Source organism: Balaenoptera ricei, chromosome 7, assembly GCF_028023285.1.
Source record: "Balaenoptera ricei isolate mBalRic1 chromosome 7, mBalRic1.hap2, whole genome shotgun sequence".
NCBI classification, from domain to species: domain Eukaryota; kingdom Metazoa; phylum Chordata; class Mammalia; order Artiodactyla; family Balaenopteridae; genus Balaenoptera; species Balaenoptera ricei.
In genome coordinates this window covers 67289714-67315369 of record NC_082645.1, presented here as the reverse complement: position 1 = coordinate 67315369, position 25656 = coordinate 67289714, and the positions used below count along the sequence as shown (strand labels likewise).

The 25656-nt window shown below is 36.6% G+C and overlaps 1 protein-coding gene across 19 annotated transcripts in view; it reads left to right on the top strand.

The window, feature by feature from the left end:
* ZNF385B (zinc finger protein 385B) overlaps positions 1–25656 on the top strand; it is a 422990-nt gene that overhangs the window by 380001 nt on the left and 17333 nt on the right. For all 19 annotated transcript variants that reach the window (XR_009504237.1, XM_059928242.1, XM_059928241.1 and 16 more), the window contains one exon: positions 10047–10209. Coding sequence is in view for 18 of the 19 variants with exons in the window: in XM_059928242.1 (XP_059784225.1) it covers positions 10047–10209 (163 nt within the window). In the remaining variant the exon portion in view is untranslated. The remainder of the gene's footprint in view (positions 1–10046; positions 10210–25656) is intronic.

The following is a 25656-nucleotide window of genomic DNA, read 5'->3' as shown; positions in this document are numbered from 1 at the left end:
TAATACCTGCCTCATATGCTGTTATGAGGATTAAATGAGATGCTGTCTGTAATGTACTTAGTGCATTGTACTTAGTGCCTGGTACACAGCAAACAATAAATGGTAACTCTTTGTCACCATTTTTGTTATTGAATTCAGAGTAGTTTTTGTAACCTGACATTGTGTTTGCAGTCTTTCTGGTTGCTGTGTTCTCGCTATTTTTCTGCATTCCTCATAATTTTCCTTGGAGTAGTAGCTATAAATAGGCCCCTTATTTCCACAGACATGGCTACCACTATGCTTTCTCTGCAACATTATCAAATATTCTTCCAGGACACGAAGACCTCGTATTATTTTCCAGTTATTTTATGAGATTGTTTTGATATTACAAAAAAAAAGTATTTTAGCATTTAAGATGTTGTTATATTTCAGTAAAAAGTATAGTTGTGTGTATGTATTTTTAATTATTTTTCCTTTGGAATTTTCACTTCCCTTGACCTCTGTTTTATTACTCTGTATATCCAGCTTTTCTGATGGCCTCCTTTCTGTATCCTCTGCTGATTTCTCTTCCTCATCTTACCTATTGAATATAGCTGTTTCTCAAGATTCTTTCCTCAAAATGGGTTTTCTCCTCTCTATTCTTAATTCATCAAGAATCTCATCCATCCCCAGGGTTTCATCTATCATCTCATAATGTGGTTCCAAAATAGATGTCTCCAGCCCCAGCCTCTTTTCTCAGCCATCACTTGTGTTTTCAGTTGTTTGTTGAACCTCTCCACTGTGTATCTCATGAGCAGCCTAAATAGATAACCAAACTGAAATCTCATTTTCCTCTGCAAAATTTCCTCACCCCACGACAACTGCATTTTGGTTAATCATTTTACCATTTTCCCTGTTATTTGGGCCTGAAACTTCTAGAGGGAACTACAATTATTTTTTCTTCCTCTACCCTTACTTTAATTCTATTGTCAAGTAATAAGAACTCTTTCTCCATTAATTTATTCATCCATGTAATCAGTATTTATCAAATGTCAAGATGTTTCAGGCAGTGTACTAAGTGCAAGAGGTACAGTGAAGAGCAAAAATCTTACAGGTACAAGCCTTAACGAATATTATTGTCTAGTGGGGGAAGACAAACATTAATCAAGTTATTATAAAATTTAATAATTTTTAAATTGTGAGAAGTGCTATAAAGAAAAGAATCTAAAAAGTTAGGATGTGGCCCAGTCTGGGGGATCATGGAAGGCTTCTTAAGGATGTAATGTTTGAGCTGTGTTCTGAAGGATGAATAGGAATTAACTAGGAAAAGAGAAAAGAGATAGTATTATATTTTAGGCATGTGCAAAAGGCTAGCACTGTACTTATACTCCAGCCACACTTTCTTTCAGTTCCTCCAAGAAAAAACAAAGAGCCTGCTACCAAATGAAACTAGGGGTAGGTAGGGAGTAGGACATATAGGTCTTGAATATGATGATTTTAGATTTTAAACCAAGAGCAGTGAAAAGATGTCAAGGATTTTAAGAAGAGGAATGAGGTTTGCATTTTTAAAATATCACTTTGGCCGCCACGTGGAGAACGGATTGTAAATGAGCAGGAGGGGCCTTTGGGTGATCGCTAAAGAGCCTGTTGCAGCAGTCCAGGTGAAAGATGATGGCAGTTTGGACCAAGATGGTTGTGGTTGAGATATAAAGAATTGTCTTGATTAGAGAAATATCTAGGAGGTAAAATCTGTAGGACTTAGTGATTGAATGTGAGGGTGGAGGTAGAGTGTGACAATGAGAATGATCCCTAGATTTGGCTCTTACAATAGAGGTAGAGTGGTGCTATTAGCAGAAAGGGAATGCTAGAAGGAAGACTAGGTAATTTTGGCAGCAAAGCAGAGACAAATGATACAAGGAGTTTGGTTTTGAACTTATGTTTAAGGTGCTTTGAGATATCCAAGTGGATATTATGAGTCTGGAGCTCAGGGGAGAGATCTGGACTAGAGAGGTAGAAACCAGGAGATTATCAGTATAGAGGTGGCTGGGAAAGTTGTGTGGGTGAAACTGAACAGAGAGTAGACAGGAAAGTTTGGAGTGAGAAGACAAGAAGGCTTAAAACTGCGCCTTGGAAAATGTCAAGAATTCAGTGACCGGGCAGGGGAAGATGAGGCTGCACGTGGTTCAGAAATGTAGGTGGGGGAACATCAACCTCGGAAAGAGCCTGCGGAAAAGTGCCTTCCGGAAGAAGCGAGAGATCAGCAGGGTCACGTACCCCTGATTGGTCAAGTAAGATGAGGAATTAAAAGATGTTCTTGGTTTTAGGACTTAAGGCATTGGTGTCTTGGTGATGTCTGTTTCAGTGGATTGAGGTGGACCAGATTAGAGAAGAGAAATTGGAGATGTGCATACAATTAATTGACCAGATTAGTCTGTGAAAGGAAGCTGAAAGGGTGAAAAGCTAGGGTTGAATGTAGCTTGAGGGATGGTCTCTTTTGGGTTGGGGAGATCAGGGTTTGTTTAAACACCAATGATAAGGATTTGATTTGGGAAGGGGGAGTTGAGTATAAATGTTAAAAAAGAGAAAGGGTAATAGACACTGGGAAAGGCAAAAAGGAACAGAATATCTAGATAGAGACTTGCTTAATAGGAGGAATAGCTCCTTTTCTATGAAAGCTCTGGCTTTTGGTTTATAGAGCCCCCTGAAATTTGAAATCTGTGTGTTTAAGAACCCCATTACTCTTTGACTTGCTGTGGTAAGAACCTTCTAGTTACTCTACTGTCTTTTTTTTTTTCCTTTTTGTAGGTCTTAGCTGGATCAGAGTGTGCTAGAACAAAAGCCCTCAATGGCTTCTCATTACCTACCTAATTAAGTATGCTACTGTTAACTGTCTTCCCACTATCTAGTATTTAAGGCCTAAATAATAAGGCACTTGTCTTTCTAATCTTTTCTTCCATTCCTACTCCACACACACCCACATTTCACTCAAACTGGATTATTCACATTTCCCTAAACAAAAATTGGTTTTGCCAAATACTTCTTTCTTATAGTCCTCTCCTTATTGAGAGTGTATATCTCTTGTCTTTGAAATCCTTTCCATTATGGAAGGCCCATCTCAAGGCCCTTTCTTTTCTCAAATTTTCATACAATTTTATTCAGCCCAAGGCAAGGGTGTGTGCACATTTTGTTGCCTGATTCCCAGAAATATGTTTAGGAAAACGTATAACTATAATATATCCATAATGACAAATTAGGGTATGGAAACTAATTAGGATATTTTTAAATGTCTGCTTTAATTCAATTAAAGCACTTTAAAAATCATTTTTAGTTGTAAAAAAGAAGAAAAATAATCATTTGAAGCATCTAATGTCTATTTTTACATCAAGGGTGACAGCACAACTTTGAAAAACAACCTATATATCCATCAATAACATACGGTTGAAATAAATTACGGTTCATTCATGTAATGGAATAAATATACACACCCATTTTAAAATTAGAAAACTTCCTAATTACTCGCTTTAAAAAATATCTAAGATCTATTGCTGAATAGAAAAAGCAAAATACAAAACAACATATGTGGTATGTAGGCATTTGTCTAAAAATGGAAGAAGGGGAAAATACACACATACATATATATTTGCTTGATAGGCATGTAAATTATCTCTGGCAGGATACACAAAAAGTGACGAGAACTAGTTGCGAAGTCTGAGAGGTAGACTTTTCACTATGTACGCTCTTTTGTTTTATACTTTTCAACTGTGTGATTATATTACCTGGATAAAAAATAAATACAATTTAAATTTAAAAGAAACAAAAGTAATAGCTAATTGGACAGAAATGAAATTCTGTAGAAATCATTGTTGATTCAAGTTCAAAAATTGCAGATATTCCAAATATTATAACTACTGGTTATAATAGAATAGAAAATCATCTTTTAAACCCTTTCTTATCCTTCAGTGGGATTTTATTTTGAACTCTCTTCAGCTCTTGCCTGGATGATTGTAATAGCCTCCTTTTCCACTTTGCCTCGTCCACAACCGCCCCACCATACACACATAGCTTGTTCTCCACACAGTAACCAGAACGATCACTTTATAAACAAAAGTCAAACAAGGTTACTTCTCTGTTCAGAACACTGCTGGGATTTCCCATCTTCTCAGAATAAAAGTCAAAATCCTTAGAATAGCCATTTGCAGTTCCCTGGACCTTAAAGGCTCTTCTCCCAGGTATTTACCTGGTTAACTCCCTCACTTAATTCAGGTCTCAGTGCAAATGCCTCCTCAACAGAAACTTTCCTTAATACCTAAAATGACACCCACCCCATCATTGTCTATCCTCCTTACTTTTCCTTATTTTTTTATAGCACCACCTAACATTCATAAACGTATCGCTTAACACTTACTACCGTAAAATATATATAAATTTGTATTTTATTGTCTGTGTCCCCATACTAGAATGTAAGACCTGCATCCCACAACACTTGGAATGATACCTGGATCATAATACGTATTCAATAAATATTTGTTGAATGGAAGAATGAATGGACTCCCAGCATTAAATTCCTATTTTTAGAAGATTTTACTTACTCTATCCTATATATATAATTCAAAAACTTTTTATTGAGTCTATACCGTATAATAGGCACTTCAGAAGACTCGTAAGACAGAGTTCACATTGATCTTTTCATATATGAACAACCTTTGTTGTGACTCTAATTGGTGAATAGAACTTTTTGAACAATATTACTTGGAATCAGAAACTGAAAGACCACTTAGCATTCACTGATTATATTGAAATATTTTGGTATTTATGGGCAAATCAAAATTATGGGTATTTTTATTTTAGTTTTTCCTCCAGCAGACCAATTTTTTATATGTGAGGAAGGTTGATCAGACTAATCTACAATGGAAACTTCTAGTTTAATCTGGTACTTTAATGTAAAGATAGCCTTAACATGACTCAGGTTAGCTAAGTGACTACCGAAGAGGTACAGTTTTATTATTTTCTCTTACTTATATTTGTATGTTTGAAAGGGTATGGTATTAATCTTCAAATTTACATATTTCACTTAATTTTGAATTATAAAATATCTGCTGGGTTTTAAAGATTGGTTTAGTGCTTTGGGGTAGGAGTTTTACAAAAATCTATTTTGTAAAAGAGATTTTCAAATGAGTAATGCTAAATAAATAATATATTAAACATATATAAAACATTACTAAAGCCATTCTTCAACTCTTTCAAAGTTACTTTGCCACTTTTGTCTGCAGTAAGGATATTATATATCAAATGTAAGGAGACACAATGCAAATTCTAATTTTAGATTTATTTTGTATCATTTATGTAAATTTCTTTAATATGGAAATGGAAGTAAATGTAATACCTTCTATACTGATTAAAAATTAATGTGTAGAAGCCTGGGAGCCTAATTTAAAAGACCATCAGAAGACTTGAATTAGTCAGCTGTAGAGTCACAGTGTTAATGCAGAGACTTGAATTATATTGCATTACTTATCACTGAGTAACAAAAAATCGCTCTTAGTAAGCATACCATGGCAATCCATTTCCCCACTGAAAGATAGCAGCACTCTCAAACACTTTAGGAACTTGGGATGTAACTGTGAAATCACTATAAACTCTTCTTTATATTTCAAGGTAGTGGAGAATTATTAACTAAAATGTCCCAGTTTAATATGAAATTTGAAATTAATTTGAGAAAGGTGGATAATTTTGAATACTTTTGGGAAAATCATAAAATAAGTGACTCAAGAATATTAAGTAGTTATTAACAAAGCCTTAATGTTTTATAATGTATTATAAAAATAAAAGATGATATCCATGTGTTTCATAAAAATTCTTAAGATTTAGAAGTTCTAACAGGTTAGGTCCCATATGCATAATTCTTTGAGAAAATTAGATATTTTCATAACTTATAAATGTTCCCATTATTACATATTCAAGATTCTGTGAGTGTACAGAACACTGATGTTCCCATTTGAGGGTAATAAGTTAGAGAATATGGTTTATCAGTACATTCTGAGTGAAGTTCATGATTTGCTCCCCTTACAATTTGGAAGAGAGGGCATATTTTGCCAGGGTTCATTTAATTCATCTTGCCTCAGTTAAACTCTAGTGCACCTACTAGGAGTTTGCACACAACTTATCATTAAATTGACTCAGATATTGACCCCCAACCCAGAAGACAAAGTAAATATACCTTTCAAAAGCTGTAATGTAAATGCAATAGAGAAGTAAGCAGTCTTATTTTCTTAGGGTAAGCATCTCAAGATACTTTTTTGCTGAATTCTTAACTAAATTGTGATGATGTTAAAGAAATTATGACATTAAATAAGACTCATTTTATTATCCATTATCTACATTGAAAAAAATTCACATAAACCTACTTCCATTAGGTTGATGGGGGAAAAATCTTTTTCAAAATACAGTCTCTATAATTTACAGTATTCGTGAATAGAATTTAAAAATTTTAGTATATAGAGTATATACTTTTATATACTTTTTTTATATACTTTTTTTCTGAAAAGTAACTGACCTCTACTCTTTCCCATCTAACACTGCTTAACACATTGAAATCTAACGTCTCAAAAAAACAGATGCCAATAGTTTTAATGATACACTTTCTGTAATTAAGGGAACAATTCCAATTACTTTTTAAGATGCAAAAACATTGGGTCCATTGGTAAATAAATACTGAGAACTTTCTCCAGTGACATTACTCTATCTCAGCCACTTGCCAGTTTGGGTTTGGGCTGTTCTTTCTATACAAAGTAAACACAGTTTAACATCTTGTTTCAAGATCCTATCCACCTCTCTGAAGTCCAAAATAGAAATAAGGTAAAAAACAGAAATGGGAGCTCAGTGAATTATAGAATTGCTCATTATTGCATTTTTATTTGTAAAGCAATACATTATCTCATTATTTATCTTTTTTATTTGGACGAGTAGGGTCCTGAAAGATGTAGAGGATTTTGGAAAGTGGGGGGCTTTAGTAACAAAGATGGAGATGAATGGAAGAGCAAATTCCAAGATGTCATTTCCTGTCAAAGCTATTCCTCTACCAATGGGTGGTCAGGTAGCTACTGGAGTGACCTCTGAAAGAAAAACTTAGATACCAATGAATTCCCGTGTGGGGGTCAGTATGGTGGTTTGGGCAGCTCTCTAATTCTGGCAATTCTTGTCAAGGGGTTTCTTTGATCACTGCCAGTTTGGGGTGTATAGCAACACTTTTGGGAGGGAATCAGAAAGCAGGCCATTAGTGCTAGACAAATAGGTGTCTGCTGACTAGTCACTGAGGTGTAAAATATTATAAGTCTGTTTGGTTAACCAAGTCTCTCAGAAGTGATACGAGAACCATCGTTGATTGGGCTTGATTGTGTTGCATCGTTCATGGGTTTTCTGGCTCTTGTCCTTTTTTCTTTCATTCCTCAATTAAGGAGATTCCCAAATAATGAAGGCAGGTTAACCGTGTTACTATTTAACAGTGTCTCCGTTTCACTTGAAGATTTGCCCAGGATTTAGAAGCTGTTGACACCTCAGATACAGTACTGAGGACAGCATAGTGCTACTACCAAGAATACCACAGGGTAATTGGAAAGATTTCAAGTGTGAATGAGCAGTGTCTGCCACTGTCTTAATTCCAAATCTTTCCCAAACAGTAGTCAGTAGAGGCTAAGAAGCCTTGTTTTGCTTTTCTCCATGCCCCAGAACTCAAAAGGAAACTGAATCATGGCTCTGGAGAGCTCTTTCCAACTTGGCATCCAGTGAGGTGTCACTCAGCTGGCTCTTTATCCCAAGTGCTAATTGATACTGTTAACTTTCTGCAGTGATGCCAGGAAATAGTAATGAGGAAATGACACTCTGCTTATCTTGTGCTAGGAGGTTTTATTTAGAGAACTATATGTTTATTTAGCCAAAGCGCACTAAAGTAACATCTCACTGTTTAGTATACTTGGAAAGATGAATTATTAGATCTCCTGATATCTTGTAGAAATTGTTACATACCTAAGAAGTGGGCCTTTCTTAGCTTCTCAACAGAAGGACCAGGCCTAATGTACTCTACTGGTATATTTCCTATGAATTAAGAAGGTATTCCCTACTCATAGAAACTTCTGTTAAAATATAATCCTTCACTGAGTCATGAAAAGCAGTGTGCTTTCTTTGTGTGTAATTTTTGTGTAATGTTTTACTTCTAATAAAATTATATTGTTTACTTAGTGTGAGTATGTACATGTCTAACGTGTGGGTATGAAGTTAAATAGGAGTACACACGTAAGCATGTCAGATCCCCATAATGGCTTCTCCACCTACATGCGTGGCCTTGGATGAGTTGTTTAGCTTCTCGTGCCCAGTTTTCTATCTGTACCTGCCTCACAGGGTACTGTGAAGCTTACATGAGAGAAACATGTACTACATTTCGAGCTGTTCTTGTCAGAGGCTCAGTAATATCAGCCATTATTATTATTTCTTCATGTTATCAATTTTTAAATTTTTATTTGTATATTTTCTTAATTTATATCTACCCAACTATATTTGCTGGATTTAACCATTCTCAGAGGGTGATAAGACTCAAAATAATGTTACACTTTTCTCCTCTCTTGGGATTGGGTTTGTGTTTCAACTTGACAGAGAACAGCATGAGAAGTCCTTTAGCAAACGAACCTAGAGCCATGATAAGTCGATGGTGGTCTAAAACAATATTTACAAAAAGATATTCAGGAAGTTAGGGACTGTGTACAGTCAATACAAGTCTGTTGACCTTGGGTGATTGGGGTTATGTGCTAGGAAAATCACATGTGTTTAATTGAAATGTAGACTTAAAACCTGGCTCCTTTTGTCCATTGCCACTCCTACCTACCTACCTACCTGCACGCACACATGCACACGCACATACATACCACCTGTATTCTGTTTGTTCAGGAAAATGGATGAAAACATCAGTATAATCGTCTTCAAACACATACAGGTGTATATACGGAAAACTGACGTAAAAAGAAAAGTTATTATTATTTTAGAAATCCTCTAACAGAAATTCATTTTATATGACAGGTTTATCATCCTCTTCACCTTTATAACTATGCTAATATACCATATAATATATGTTTTAGTTTGTTTTTTACATATAATATATGTTTTGGTTTGTTTATATTTTCAGGGTCTATTAAAAATGAAATTGAAGCAAGTATACTTAGATTCTTTTGTTAATATGTTCATTGTACTAGATGCCAAAAAGATAAAATCCTTATTCTTTAGGCAGAGGGGAATTTTCCAAATGTCAGCTTATTGACTAAATGTTTTCTTGTTTTGCTGTAATTTGTTTTTGTCTTTTGAAAATTTTTAATATTCACTTGCCTTGATCGCTTTTCTTTCTTTTGATCTAGTACTGAAGTCGCAGTTTCACCTATGCTTTTTGTATAAGTGAATGTAATACTAACTGCTTTGACTTCAGAATCACATCTGAGATCAGAAACAAGCATTGTCCCTACCTCCTTTGTGGCTAATATTGTCTATTCTTAGAACTGGAATCATCAAAATGACACATGAAGCGCTTGTAGATGACTCCAAAATGTAGTGCCATTTCCACTCACTAGCAAGTTGCTTTGTCACATCACTTGCTGTCAGAGCAGAGCCAAGAGGAACGTAGGTGCAGGGAAGACAGATTTGTAGCTGAAGGGAAACTAAACGGAGTGGCTGTGGAAGGACATGCCCGGGTAGGACACTCAAAGCGGCTTGCTGCCAGCCAAACATTTGGCAAGTAACCCTGATGGGCAGTGGTGGGAGGACACTAATGACAAAGTTCACCTTCGCCCCAATTTTGTCCTGACCCTGTTGTCCACTTGTATAATGTCTGGTTTTGAAAGACACAGATCCTCTGTGTTGTATAGAAGGTTTCAATATGCAAAAAACTCTTAAATACCGGTCTACTATTCATTAAATGCCAAAAACATAGTGGAGTGCTGAGCTGTAAACGTCTGTGGTGCCTATGATTGAATGTATTTTTTCCTGCATGATCATCCATTGTGCTGTTTGTAAGTAGCAAAAAAATGAGCCTGATTTGTTCTCCTTTGTAGAGCCAGGCCGAGGCCCACTACAAAGGAAGTAAACATGCCAAGAAGGTCAAAGCACTAGAGGCAACGAAAAATAAACCCAAAATGGTTTCTTCCAAGGACAGCGCAAAGGCTAATCCCAGCTGCTCCATCACTCCAATCACAGGCAACAACTCTGACAAATCAGGTCAATGACACTTTTTGTTCTTTACATTCTTTGTGTTCCTCCTGGTCCTCTGGCCTCACCCCATCCTTCTCCCCTCCACTGTTGCATGTTACTCTCCATGACTTGTTTTTATAATATTAATATGTTCCCTTCACAGGAAGGGTTATGTGTTTGCACGCAATCTAAGCATTTGATATGTTACCATTCCATGTTGTTAAATATATACATTTAAGTATATATGTGTTTGTGTAAATATATATATAAGTATATATGCATGAAAATAAGTGGAGGCTTCTTGGTCACATTGTGTTTAGACAAAATCAAGAAATGGATCTAAAAGACTGAGTTTATTATTCCTCTCTATTCATTTTACATTTGGTTTTTGCTATGGACTTTTTCAGTGAAGGAATCCTTAAATTGGTTTATTAACAGACATTTTCATATTTTTTTACCCGCGTAACAGGGAGTAGAAGGGCAAAAAGGTAAAGTTTTCTGAGAGAGCGGCATTATTAAGTGAATCTGGAAATGTGTTCAATAATAAGAGATTTTGATTCTTTAAGATCTTCATAGAGTTCTCCTCAGAGTTACAAATGAACTCAAAGATTTTAAAGGAACTTTTCACGGTTATGAACTGACTAACAGAAGAACTTTATGAATTGGAAATGGGCTACTAGTGGAAGTGCCTCTTAAGCAGAGTATTTCATAGTTCCAGTGAATCAGCAGGTTTTCTAAGTAGGTTCAAACTGAATGATTCAGGGAGAAGAGAAAAAATTTATTTTTCCAGCAGGTATGCCATGAAATTGGGTGTTTAATAGGCTTTCACACATTCACATCTGCCCATCAGGACCCAAGATGGGTAAGTCACCCTGTTGTAGTGACTAACTGAGGAACAGTGCCTAGTAAGGGAAACTAAGAGAATAGATCCCTTTTTCTTATGTTTGATTCTCTCTTTAGGGACCTCTCTGTTGTTGGAAACACACAGACACACACTTCTCTTCTTATTCTCTTCTGCTTTCCAAGTCATTGTAGAATTTGAGGAAGAGACTTAAGAACGCTTTCCTGTGGTTGCCCAGGGCCTTCGGAGAAGCACAAATCCATTCATAAGAGGAAGATTCAGTAAAGCCTTGTTAGACAAAGAGAGACTATGTAAGAAGTGACCACTATTGATGAGGTCCCATAGATGCTGGTTCCCAAGGCTCTGCAGCCTGGAATGAGTGAGCTGACCCAAATTTGGTGATAAAGGCTTTTGTTCTTCATGCGATAGAATCACTAAATCATGTTATCTGGTGAACAGATAATAAATACTGAATTATTACATTGCACTTTTCCCCTTCTAAAGAACAAAGCCTTTTTACGTATATTAGCAAATTAATCTTTAACCCAGATCTATCAGATATTAGGGTCAAATATTATCTCCAGTTTATAAAATAGCAAACCAAGGCGAGGTCCACATTGCGGCCGTTATTTGCTCAAGGTTACTCAGTGTTTGGAAGAACAGGAGCCATCATCTCCTGACTTCCTGCCTAGTTTCATTTTCTGCAGGATATTGTTGACTCTATGAAATAATACTCTGTCAGGTTTTATTACCTGAATTATGCTCTTTACCGACAGAAGTACTTATAAGCAAAATGATAAAACAGTGGAGGTTAGTGTCACTCCATTCTTTCAGCTTATTTTGTGTCTCGAGCTAATAGCACAGTGGGAAGGTACTGTAAGCATTCCTGCATTGGTATTGCATGTGCTCAATGCTCCCCTTAAGTTATATTATAATATATATTACTATTATTTGCAGATTGGGTTTGCTCTAGACATAGTAGATGAAATTAAAATTAATGAGGGGAAAAAAGTGTTAAAAATGGAAGTAGAAAAGGATTAATGAGAGAAGAATCAATGAAAGAACAGAAGATAATTAAAGGGAGAAGGAAAGGTGTAGAAGAAGAGGAAAGGAAGAGAAAAAAGTCAACAATTAGCGAATAGACCCAAGAAAAGAGCAGTATAGAAATAGAAAATCCAAATAAAGGGGCTGGGTCAGAATCACAACATACCTTAAATCTACAAGATGCCCAATGAGCATGTTAAAATAAAGTTCAGTGACTCAAGACTTTTATTCTGACTCTCAAATGCTAGTGAATGCTCAAGTGAAAGAGACTTTACAAATAACTGTGTTTGGCTAGTGGGCAATAGAAACACACCAGGGTCAAGTACAGCAGTGATATAAACAAGGAAAGAGAACTGAGATCTAGAAGAACCCTAGAAGATGAGAGTGGGGAGAGAGGAAAACAAATCTCAACCACAGAGTCTCTTTCCCAGTAGCTATGTGATAGTCTTTAATCCAGCATCCTCTGCTTCCTCTGCCACTTCCCTATCCACCCTGCAAAGTACCTATGGTCTAACAGTATTGACCTCAGTCACCATGTCCCTGTCCAGACTTGGACTAGAAGTAATGCAAACTACCTGTATTTGGGGTTACCTCATTTTTCCATGTTTCCTTACTCAAATCTGTGTAAATTATTTGGCAATACATTGGTTAGGTCATTCAGATTACTTTTTCGTTTCTCCATATTTTAAGTATTAATGCTAATGAAATATTTAGTTCGGCCTATTATATCTATAAAAGCAATACCAAAGCTGTTGAAAGATGGCACTATTTAAAAACAAAGTGGGTCGTATTTGCTAAATAGATATGTTTTTTGGTCACTTTCAACTGAATGTCAGCTTTTAAGCAAGAATTCACATGTGGTTTTTTCTTTCTTCTTTTTTTTTTCACACGTGTTTTGTAGAATTTTCAAGTTAGAAAATTAGAAGTTTTGCCCAGATGGGAAATCTGGTCTAAACAATGTAATACATAACCAGTTGTTAACCACCTATTTCTAAATCCTTAAAAAGCTCCCACAGCTTTGTCAGAGTCATAAAATTTTTTGGTAACTTGTTTTGATTTCCTTTAAAACCCCATTTTAGAAGTTAGGAGACACGAAGACCAGTCCTTCATAAACAGTCTAGGTGGGATGTAGAGGGGAGGGAAGGGGAAGAACTGTGGTACCTAATTAACTGAAGTGTTTTATTTCAGACAACACTGCCTCTAAGGAGTCAGCCAAAAATTAGAGTAATAGTCACAGTGAAAAGTCATGGTTGATTGACAGTTCTTAAGAGACTGAAATTCCCTAGCACTGGTCTTTTTCTTCTGAATGAAGTGTTCCTATCAAGTGGGCTTAAGCAGTATCTATGTGATTCTGAGATAGTGGAGTGAAAAGTAAATATGCTAGTAACTTGATGTCTCAGCTACCAGATTTCAAAATCCAGGCATTCACAACATCCATAGGATTGACTAATTCAATTTCCATTCTCATACTTTAGCATCAGTAACTTAGCAAGAGTATTGTTCAATGAGGGCAAATCCTGAGGAACAGGAAATAGCCAGATGTTAAGGGAGGGAGCTTCTGGGAGTGCAGCATCCTGGGATTCACTGAACATCAGTCAAGGAAGAGTGTGATTTCAGAGTATCTGACAAGGAGCGTGCGAGCCACAGATGACCTCGCTTTGCTCCTTGAGAGCACAGATTATTTATTCTAAGAAGTGGCCTAACAATCTTCCAAGAGCTATTGATAGAAAAGACTTTTTACCTCCTATTTTAGCAACTGGGACAACCATTTTCTTATGATGCATTTGGAGACATAATTTAGATCATGTTGTAACTGGATCTGTGCAATACAAAGAAATTTGCTATAATGGAGCTATCAGATATAAAAAGTTTAGGGTATCATGGAAAGCTTTCTTTTTTTTTTTCTCTCAAGTCAGTAAACAAAATGAGTTTAAACTACAGTAACAGGAATTTCATTTATCATAAGAAGCTCTGACCACATGATTGAAAAAAAATTAAATATGTTTTATTTCAGGCAGGATAGCTGTCCCATTCACTTTTTAGAAGTTGGAGTAGAATTAAATGTAAAATCCAAAGAAATAGCTTTCTGGTCTCCTAGGATCTATCCCAGCTTTTAATGATGCATCAGTGGGAGTTCAAAACTTGGTAGGAAGGAGGGAAAAGGTGCTTTGGGAGAATTGGGATCAAGACACAGCAAGCATTAGGCAGCTTCAGGAAGGTGGCTAGAACATATTGGCCAGACACTGTACCTAAATTTCTCCCTAGAGCTCAAGTGTCATAATGCCATATGACACAACACTTCCCTGTGATAATATGCCCCATACATCAAGTTGAATGCTCTTTGTGACAGCACTTAACCACTCATAAGAAGCTCAAAAAACAAAACAAAACAAAACAAAAAACAGAGCCTTTGGAAGACCTTATTTCTTGAAAATAATAAAATATTTTGATAATCAACCTAACGGTAAAATATTGCGATAGTCGAACTAATCATCCATATGTCTAGTCTTTAGCACAAGATTTTTTTAAATTAATTAGATATCAAGATGGGGAAAATACATTTGTAGCTCAAAGTATCCTATGGATAGCCATTGGCATAGCCATTTAGAGCTAAACAGCTTTTAATCAGTTGCTGTCTAAAAAGACGAAAGCAGATGGAATGATTCAAAATGCTATAGATATATTTATAAATGCAATTAAGAGCAAAGATGATGGAACCAGCATGTTCTGCTTAAAATATAACAATAGGAACACCTTGAATTTGTTCAGTTGATAAAATCCAGTCACATAAATGTTTTCGTATGACCCCCTCAACAACCCTGTGACCGGTAAGGCTGATATTAGTATCCCTCTTTCACATATGCACACAACAAACTGTATGTCCATTTATTCATTTAACAAATATGTATTATCTATACTTAGTAGTATAGTACATCTGTAACATTTTCCATTTCAAGACTGCAACAATGAACAGAAAGACATGTTCTTGCCCTCAAGAGATTCCAAAAGAAAAATAATATATAGTCGCCACCTTCAAGCTGCTCCCAAAAATGTGGTAACAGTGAAGAGCCTGGGTCTTAGAAAGATTACATGGCTTGTGTGAGGCTTTAAATGGCTTGCACACTCATATCCCAGTATAGTCAGAGCAGGAACTCAGGGCTTCTTGTTCCATGAATATTCCACTGTTCCCCTTACTTCTAAGCTTCTCTGACTCAGAAGAGTAAATTCAAGTACAGTATCCCAATGGGAAAAGTCAGAAACCACTAACCCACTTTTTAAAGAATTAATGAGTAGGACTATATATTACTTTTAAATTGTATTCTGACTGTTGATATTTTTCAGTAGGAGCTATGACAGTGACAGGGTCATTGAGGCTTTGTTTTAGTGATAATCCTTAGTTTCTGTGCAGTGTGTTGTCTGCATCATTTAACTGTAAGAGAACAAAGCTTTAGAAGTTACAGATATTTTCAAGGCCAAGTTTGAATGAAAACACTCATATCAGGTAAATGACAAGTGTTCTCAAAGCTCCAGCTTGACAGCTGTAGACTTTATGTGACTAGAGCCAAACACACTCACTGAGATGGAGGTCAGCAGTGGGCAAAGGCATCACCAATATAGCAGAGCCTTGAACTGCCTCCTAAAGGGTCCAGTGGATTAGCCTGAATGCTGTCCACATTTTCGGTAGCATTTTGAACCATCCCATCTAAAAGATTTCCACTGGGGACAGGGACATTGTTTTGTTTATCCCACACCCATGACTATACCATGGAGCCAGAGATGACAGTATCAGAAAAGACTTAAGAAGGAAGGAAAGAAGTGAGGATACCTCAAAACTCATTTTAGTTTTCAGCATAATGTGCTTTTGCATGGCGGCCGTTCCTCAGGTGTGAACCTAGAGCAGTATCAACTAGTACATCAGTATGATTTGCCTGGAAAGGCTGCAGTTCAACTTTTTATGGTCATCCTGTTACGTTATGAATGTACATTTTTCAATTTTGTCAAAGAGGCTTTCTGCCAAAGATACAAATGGAGACCCTCGCCTTGTCATTTTTATGGGTTTCCCTGTGTGTTTCACAGTTTTTATGTGTTGTTACAAATGGGGCCAAGTTTCCCAAATGACAACTTCTCATTTCCACCGACTGCTGCAGGACTCCATTGATTAGCCAGCAAGGTCTTTGTAAATGCCTCTTTCCCCCATTTCTGTCTCTAGCAACAGGACCTTGTGCTGTTGAGTAGAAGAAAATGATAGTTTTCTGCTTTGGCAGCATCTGTCATTTATAGACCAGCGTCACCATAAATTTGGCATACATCTATCCAAATACAGGAGGCCAAGACTTAGTATCCCTCATAAAAATAATAGATTAACTATATTATGACAAACATCTTAAGTCTGAAATTCTGGGATACAATCATGTAGAACATAAATTGAGCTCCATCTGTCTAAAGAGAACAGACCATTATACTAAGGCTCATATTTCCATGAAATGTACATATATCATTAAGACTTTCAAAGTCAATTTAAAAAATGAAACTGCCTCCATCTTTGTCCATGCACCTTGAATTTGACAGCACCATCCTGCCAGGCAAGGCTGAAGATTCTTAGGTAGTTAAGTATTTGTCATCCTCTGGAAGGTAACTTCTGAAACTTTTGAGCATTTTATAGTGCTTTGAAGTAATACTGAGCATTCATTGTCAGGTTCTTCACTTCTGAAAGCTATTTCCCAGTATTGCTCGAAGTAAGTGAACCATAAGTTGAGACTGACTTGTGATTTACTCCTCAGTAAATCTATTAACTTATGATTTATGAGGGATATGTTATAAACCATTCTAAAAAGCAAAACCTTGGATATCTCCTTTTAAGGCTTATATCGCTGTTGAAAACTTTTCTCATCTTCAAACATATTTCACTGATATTCATCTCTTTTGATTACATTTATTTACAGCCTTTCTGCATCAAATAGATATTGGAATATAAAAGGACTTCGTATGTACACTGAATAATTTTATAAATGCACAACCATAACTGCCCTTGAGATTTTAACAAAGGTTATTGCTTACATTTTTATGACGTTCAACTTATTTGCTTCAGGAAGAATTCTCTTACATTGACGTAATTTTTCTGAAATGAGTAGATGAAGAAATAGAACTACTCAGTAGATATTTGTAGATTCTTTGCAGAGCATTGGCACTCGGCACTTTTGGGGATTCTGGGCCCAATTCTGATGATGCTTATAGCCTAACACCACACAAATTTAACTCTATAATATAAAGCTTAAAGTGTTTTTCATAGAAACATTTCTAAAGTATTTTCCTCTTCCCTGACGTCTTTCTCTGAGAATCAGGTTCACTGTCATGGACACCGGGCCTATCATTATGCAGTAACGGTTTGGTGCTCTCATTTCTATAGACCAGCATAACCCAATAAAACATTCTGTGGTGAAGAAAATGGTCTATAATCTTGGTTGTCCAACATGAGTGCCATGGGCCACACGTAGCTATTAGGCACTTGAATTGTGGTTTATGCTCCTGAGGAACTGAATATTTAATTTTATTTAATTTAAGTAACCACACATGGCTACCATATTGGACAGCAGATCTATAAACATTGGTAACTCTTTGCTCTTTTGACTAGCTATGATTCTAGAGAAGGCATTAAGTTCTCTGAGCCTCTCTTTTCCCATTTGTAAAGTGGGAATGCCCTCCCTACAAAACAGCAGTGTTGCATAAATCAAATGAAATGATTGTGAAAGAGCTTTGCAAAGTGTAAAGCATAATTAAAGCAACTATTATTGATATTCTTACAGTTTGCCTGTTTGTTTTTGGTCCTCCTGTGGGGTCTTATTTCAGCTGCCCCTTCTTGCTGATTTCAGTGAGAGGTGACAACTGCCCCTTGTGGTAGTCAGCTATCATCATCTTTCATTATGCTGTACCTAATATAGTATATTCAAGAAAACCAGATCCAAGCTTATTAGACTTATATGCAAAAAATAACTTTAACAGCAGTACTAATAATAATTAATGTATATCATTATATGCTTGATACCACTGTGCTAAACATTTTATATAGACTATCTTATTTAATTATAACAATCCTTTGATGGATACTAGAAAGTGAGACCTAGAGAGGGGAAATAATGGCTCAGAGTCATTCAGATGAAAAGCAGTTTCAAGGTCTCACCCAGGCGGTCCCTCGAATTCACTACCATGATATGCTGCCTTTAGATGAAGGTTCATGGGCTTTACTGCACATGTTTTTGAAAACTGTTTGAGATTCTTTTTCACTAGGTGACACTTCCAGAATTCTGACATCTCAGAAAGGTGTGTTATTTCTTTCCCCATCCTATTTTACAACTGTTTTATTTTTTTAAAAATCAAGTTTTGAGTGGCTTTGGATAAAGATGTATTAACTAAGGTAGGATTTTTGAGAGCACTTACCTACTTTGCATGTATGACATAGTAGAAAGAGCATGAGCTTGATTCACTCCACCTCTCACTGACCATATAACCTTGACCAAGTAACGTTTGCTGACCTTCTATTTCCCCATCTATAAAATGGGAGAGCTGATATCTACCTCCCAGGGTTGTTGTCAGGAATGATGAACTAATAAATGTTCCTGGCTCACTGCCTATCACGTAATAGACACTCAATAAATAGTAGCCATAAAAAGCAACCATTTATTCAAAGAAATTTCTAGACTCTTTCCTTTTGAATCTATGATCATTTCATGCCATGCAACAGTTATATCCCTACACTTACATCCCTTTATGTGCTTGTTTTATTAGCTCATGGTAATTATTTGCATTTGTGTTTTCATTCCAGGACATTAGGACTTGATGATCCTGACTCTCCCAGTGGGGCATTTAAAGATGTGGAACGACCTTCTTGGTCTTCCTCACATTTTTGTGTAATGGAGGAAATGTCTTTCTACTCATTCTTCCACTGGTTAATGTATCTCATCCATTATGTCCCCTGCAGCTCCTGGTACTCCATCCTGCACACAGCAGTCACGTAGTCAGCATATATTACATTAATATCATTAAGAGCAATTTAACAGGGGAAGCTCTGGTACCCTCCCTAAAATATGGATAGGACAAGAAGACAGTGGTTAGCTCTCTTTCTTCATATTCAGTAAGATGGATGCCCCACCTCCTAGGTCAACACTCTGTTCTGTGTGTAGCTACAGTATTAAAACAAGGGACAACCCAACACATCTTTATTTGTTGAGGAAGAAAACTGGGTACTACCGTGAAGAAGCAGCCCTGCCTGGAGCCCAGGTTGGCTACGGAGATCAAAGGAGTAGGAGGGACGATGTAATCAGAATGAGGAACATGCCCCTGCTTGACAAGTCCCTGCTGGCTTGTCAGTAAATAAGGAGATATTTGTCAGCCCATACATTTTACTTCTAACATCTTCCAAAAAAAATTCTTAGTCTGCAAATTTTATTTTGTTTCTTGTATACTATTAATTACTTCTCCTCTAGAAATTATGTTCTTTTTCTTTGAAATGTGAAATGACAGAATTCTTGTCACAATAGAGATTATTTTATTCCTTGCTTTCAAAAATTTGAACTTCGGTCAGAGTCTTATGATGATTTTTGCCCATTTAACTAGCAAAATGACCATATCTAAGTTAAAATAATTTGTCTTCCCAAGCACAATATCTTTGTTCTTAGCTCTCTGTTAACAAATAAAATATTTTTACTCAATGTGGAAATTAATTAGTGTACTACATTTTGAGTTAAAGAAAAGTTATTTATTTTACTCTTTTCAAAAAAAATTTTACCCAGTTTTTGGACTAACCCATAGACTCAATGTTTAATATCCAGTAAAAAAATTTTTTAGGTACTTTGAAAAATCATTAGCAGATGTTCTGTTTATATTATTTATGTCATTTTAAATGAGAACCCTTTTGGAAAACAACATCATAGAATAAATCAAGAACCATAAAAATGTTCATTCCATTAGACCAATTAATTCCTCTTCCTGTAATTTACATCAAGGAAATAATCCTAAATACAAAGCAAGAAAAATAAAATGATATACATGAAGACACTCATCACAACATTATTTGTATTAGGGAAAACTGAAAACAAGATGATCAATACTAGGGAAATTATTTAACTAAAGTACTTATACCCAATAGAATATTATGCAGCTTTAAAGTAAATAAAAGTAACAACATGAAACAAGAGTATAATACATTAAATCAAAAAGTTACAAAATATATTAAATCAAAAGTTACAAAATGGTTTGTTGGTACATGTATTTGTACATATTTATTGAGCCCCCTCTGGATAGGGGCTTAATAGCCCCCTCATGCTAGGCACTGGGTATATGATAGTGAACCAGGCAGATTTGGGCTTTGCCCTCATGAGAGCATATTGTCTGGAAGGGTAATACTGAACAAATGATGACAAGGTTGATGAAAAGAAGGGGACGCTGACCTAGTCTGGGAATGAAGGGAAGGCTTAAGCAGGGGACTTAAGCTCTCTCTACCTAGTGGGAAAAAAGATGTTAGCCAGGCAAACAAAGGCTCTGGTTTAGGGGTGGAGGGGAAGAGGATTCTCATCAGAAGGACCACTACTCCATACAACTTGAGATGTGAAAGACTGCCCTGTTTAAACACCTGAAGCAATGAAAAGACACTTGGGGACAAGAAAAGGAATTTAGGATGTTGGTAAGGAAGTGGTTGAAATGATGGCTAGGGACAGAAATGAAGGCAGAATGAAGTGATGGGTATAAACACAGAGATTCTTAACATCTTTTTGTGCCATGTATTCCTGTGGCTGACTAGTGAAGCCTATTCTCTGAATGGTGTTTTTACATCTGTAAAATGAAATTTATAGTTTTACAAAGAATTCCAACCAGTTGTCAATCTTTGTTATGATATGGTAATATAGCAATAATGCATTAAATAAGATCTAACAGGTCTAATATCTGCCATAATTTTGAAGTGTTGACAAACATAAACAGTATTTTAACCTTTCTATAACAACTGTAATATCTGATGAAAATATCTGACTTCTATGGGTGACAAAGTTAAATGTACTACCAAGACTGCTGTAGTTTGTTGCCTTCATTTATAATTGAAGGGATATGATGAATTTCAGAGATAAATGAAAATATTTATATTTTTTTATCATCCAAGTTCATGGATCCTGTGAACTCATGGACCCCTTGGAAGTCCACAGACCCCAGGTTAAAAACTCCTGTTTAGTGTGAGAGGATAATGGGTTTTTTTTTTTTCTCTGTTCTCCATAGACTATGTTACTTGCATAATAGCTTCTTCTAATGACTTGATGAGGTTTATATACCTTGGGGCACAGGTAGGATGGGAAAGAAACTCATAGCCATTTGTTTTGTATTATAGTTGGGAGGCTCACAGGCTGCAATACAATGTCATATCTCTTTCTTGTTCAATTTCCTCATGGTCACAGCCAAAAGTCCCCATGTTGCAGTATCCCTAAGGGATCTAGCATGATGAGACACCCCAGGCAAACCCCTTTGGAGGCCCAGAGCTCTTGAATTAATCTCACTTTTTAAAGGAGACTTTCTGTGGTCAACAGACTTTCTCCTGCAACCTGTAGGTCTTAAACATAAAGCTGGCTTTGACAACTTTGCAATGAAGCAGCATGTTGAATTTAAGTACAAATGCTAGATTCGAAATGTAAAAGTATGATTGCCTTTTAGCAATATATTTTTAAAAGGTTAGTAGTTTTCTTATACCTGAGCAGTCCAGCCCCTGAATGTCTGCATAGTCTCATTAGGGCAGGCAGTTCCCAGTTAGGTCCATAAAGAGTAAAAGCCCATCTCCCTATCTCCCTGGAAGCAGCCTGAGGCAATAAACTTGTTGGCTGACAGTAATTTTTAAAATATTTTCTCTATTAGATAAAGATATATTTTTTTAGATGAGAGACTCAGTTTCCTCAGTACCTCTCAGGCTGACCTTTCCATTGACGGTGTGAGCGTCACCCTGCCTGGAGCACCAAAGCTAAACCCTAAAGTCTGCATCTAGAGAGGAAGAAGGTGGGAGGAGCAGAACTCAAATGTTTCCCTTGTACCTTGTGAATGTTTCCTCTGTGAAGGGCCATTAGTTTAGAAGAAAAAGAACCTGCTCTTCATTCCACCTAGAAAATTAGTTTTTAATCTTATTCCTGGCTTGTGAATCGCTACTGGACCTACTCCCTGAGGGATTTGATTTGAGTGACATGAGTTACTTATTCTATTTTCCATAATAAAGCTGCCTCAGAAATAACTGTTTTTCATCTCTTGGTGACAAATCAGAAAAGGGGCAATTTTTCAACCTGAAGAAGTTGAAATATGATTTCTCTATTGTACAAGTCAAATGGCTGGAAAACTATACAAAATAGGAGAAAACTGTTCATTAGATTCAAGCTCTAGCGAACAAGCCCTCTTTTGTGCTTGCTTAGAAGTGACAAGTTCACTAATGTCAGTGCCAGCTCACTGATACAGAGTGTAGGCTGCCAGTTTCCAACATGGAGATATTTGGAGATGCCACTGTTTTATCCGAGTGTGAGACTGGCAGCTTCTGCTCTCCAACAAAGTGGCACAAGGGACAATGGGGCAGTTGTCATGTGGTACTCAGACAAGGAGGGTAATGACTGTCATTTCACTGGGCCACAAAATCACTGCAGGGTATAGCCCAATGGTGAGAATCTGATTGACTTAGGCTTTCATATGGAAAGGGCAGGGATACCCTAGGTCAGGATTGAGACTGGCAGAAAATTACAGCACAGGACCTGTTTTGAACTTACGAAATTAGTTACCTGACTTTCATGGGTCCTAAGTTACTTAAAATAAATAAGCTTTCTTGTTTTTTTAACATAAGGGCATACAGATTCTGATTCAGTAGAGTCACTTTCATTTATAGATAATTTCCCCTGCTTCCAAGATTAGTCTGAAGGCCAAGGTATGAAAATTAGACATCAACATAGTTAATTAGGAATTAGCAAGCTTCATGGTGATAAACCATGCTTGCAGAGACAGGGTTTCTGGAATTTAGCTAGAGGCATGGTAACATGGCATTGGATGGGAAGGGCCCACCAGCATCAAATTGGCCCAATGTATAATATTTTAGTGCTCTGAGAATTTCAAAAACTAGCTTTAATTTCCATGTCGGTCCTTGACTTCTTGATGTTTCTGGGATTGTCATGCAAGTCCTTTGCTTTGTTTTCCACATCTGCAAAATGGCATAAGCCATATAGAGAATTCTTTCCATTTCCAAAGTGGTCCAGCAATTCACCCTCAAGTGGGGCATTGAGATCAAACATTTTCCAACAAGAAGTCCTGTGACTATCAAAGCAAGTGAGCTGAATAGCAGGTGTTGTGAGATAAGTCAGACAATACTATACTATGTGGGTAACCCTTGGGGACACTTAGAATTACATCAAGTCTAAATGAGGCATCTAGTTGGAGGAGGCCTAAATGGATGATTAAAGGACTTCCAGTATACTGGCTCAGTCTCAGGCCACCTGCTAAAGTTTATGTGCCTTGGGGATTTGGGTTGGTCATGAGTGGTATCATCACTAAGGTACAAAGCCTGCATAATGACACCTTCAGTGATGGACGTCTGTTATCCGAAGGATGGGGAAAATTAAATAATACCACAAGACATAGTACTTGGAATTTCTTGTAGAACATTATTGCATAAATATATCGATTGTGTAATTGTTGATAACTCAGATGAATATAGTACGATGTAATTTGTTACTGACTGCTTACAACATTGGTCAGGTGAGTTGTTGGGCTACAAACCTCTGATGAGTTTCCAAACATAAAACCCATGAGAAACATTGCCAGAGACCAGGACATCAGTTAAGTTGCAAAGAGGACTGGCTATACTTTTGTGATATTTGTGTTTTCACATATACTTTAGATTTTCTGGCAAAGGTACATGCTTAATATTTATATGTAAGTTTGTATAGGATTCTTAGTAAAGGAGATAATGAAATCCATAGATTTGTTCATTTTATCAAACCTCAAAATAGTGGACCTGGCAAAAAGGAATGTGTTTGTTGTTATGCCTCTGTCCTAGTACACTTCAAGGAGATGTCATTCTTAAGAGAATTGTTTCAACCTCAAAAGACATTACATATTGATTGCTTGCATATATATATATATGTACATATATATATGTATATATATGTACATATATATGCGTATATATAATCTTTGGAAACAATAATACAAGTATTTTACATAATCAACAGATGAAATGTATTTATCTGTTCTATCTATATTCATTTTACTAGTTATGATTCAGCTATTAACAGTGAATTTTTCTAGTATTTTTACTTGTGAGGTTAGAAAGCACTGCAATGAATTGAACATTCCTTATTTCAACAAATGTATTGCCCACCTATGGTTTTCTGTATACTGGGCCCCAAATTGAATTAAGATATTTTTCTAGGATGCAAGAATATCTCTATCCTGGTAATAAATTACCAAGATAAAATGTGTGAAAGTGTGAAAAAATTATAGTTAATGTAAGATCAAAATATAATTATATGAAAGGGATTATTGAGAACATAGAGCAGGGAAAAGAGGGGGAAAGACTTAGAGAGTAGAGTAGAAGTAACAAAACCTATAAAGAAGTTTTATGATAATCCAGGGAGAATAAATGAGGGCCCGAAGTGAGGCAGTGGGCACATGGTAGATGCTGAATAAATGTCTGCTGGATGAAAATGTGAATAAGACTGATAGAAGAGGTATTTAGAAGATAGTATCAATAAACTTTGGTCATTCATTAAATGTAGAAGGAGGGAAGAATAAAAGAGGGAAGAATTCAAGAGTCTTTGCTGACAATTCTATTATACAACTGTAATGTCATCAGTTGATATGGGGACTGCTTGGATGGGTCCCTATGTGGAGCAGCTTATCCATTCAGTATCAGGCATGTTGAGTTTGAAATACCCAGGAAATATCTAGAAACAGATGTCCCACAGACTGTTAGGGAAAAGGGGGTCTTGAGTCTGTGAGGAAGGTAGAGATTTCACCTGTGGATTTAGGAATCTATGTCAATGTAGTAGAGGAAGTCATTGGAGTGAATTAGATCACATAATGCTCAAAAAGAGGACAAGAAGTGACCTTGAGGAATGCCAACATTTAGGGGCAGACAGAAGAATAGGAGCTGTTGAATAGGTCCTGGAATGAGCTGTTCTTGAGGCTGAAGGAGAACCAGGCAAGGGCAGAGTTTTGGACATCAAGTGGGGAGAGCATTTCAGGAAGGAACTTGTGCCCAGTGCAAGAGAAGACTGAAGAGAGACCCCTGGATTTTGCAGGAGGGTAAGGATGGACAGGAAGAGAGGAAGTGGAAAGAGCCACCTCACAGGACCACTTCAGATTCAGCGCCGAAGAGAAGGCAAATGGAAAGTTCTAGGAGTGAACCAAGTTAGGGAAAGACTTTGGAACATGGAAGTTTTGGCATTTTGTAAACAGAAAGAACCCCGTAGAAACAAAGTAATTAGAGCTATAGGAAAGATAGACAAGATTTAAAAGATAGAGAGTCCAGGTGGAAGCAGATACCTTTTCCTCAGAGATGCAAACAAAATAGGTACAGAGGGAAGAGA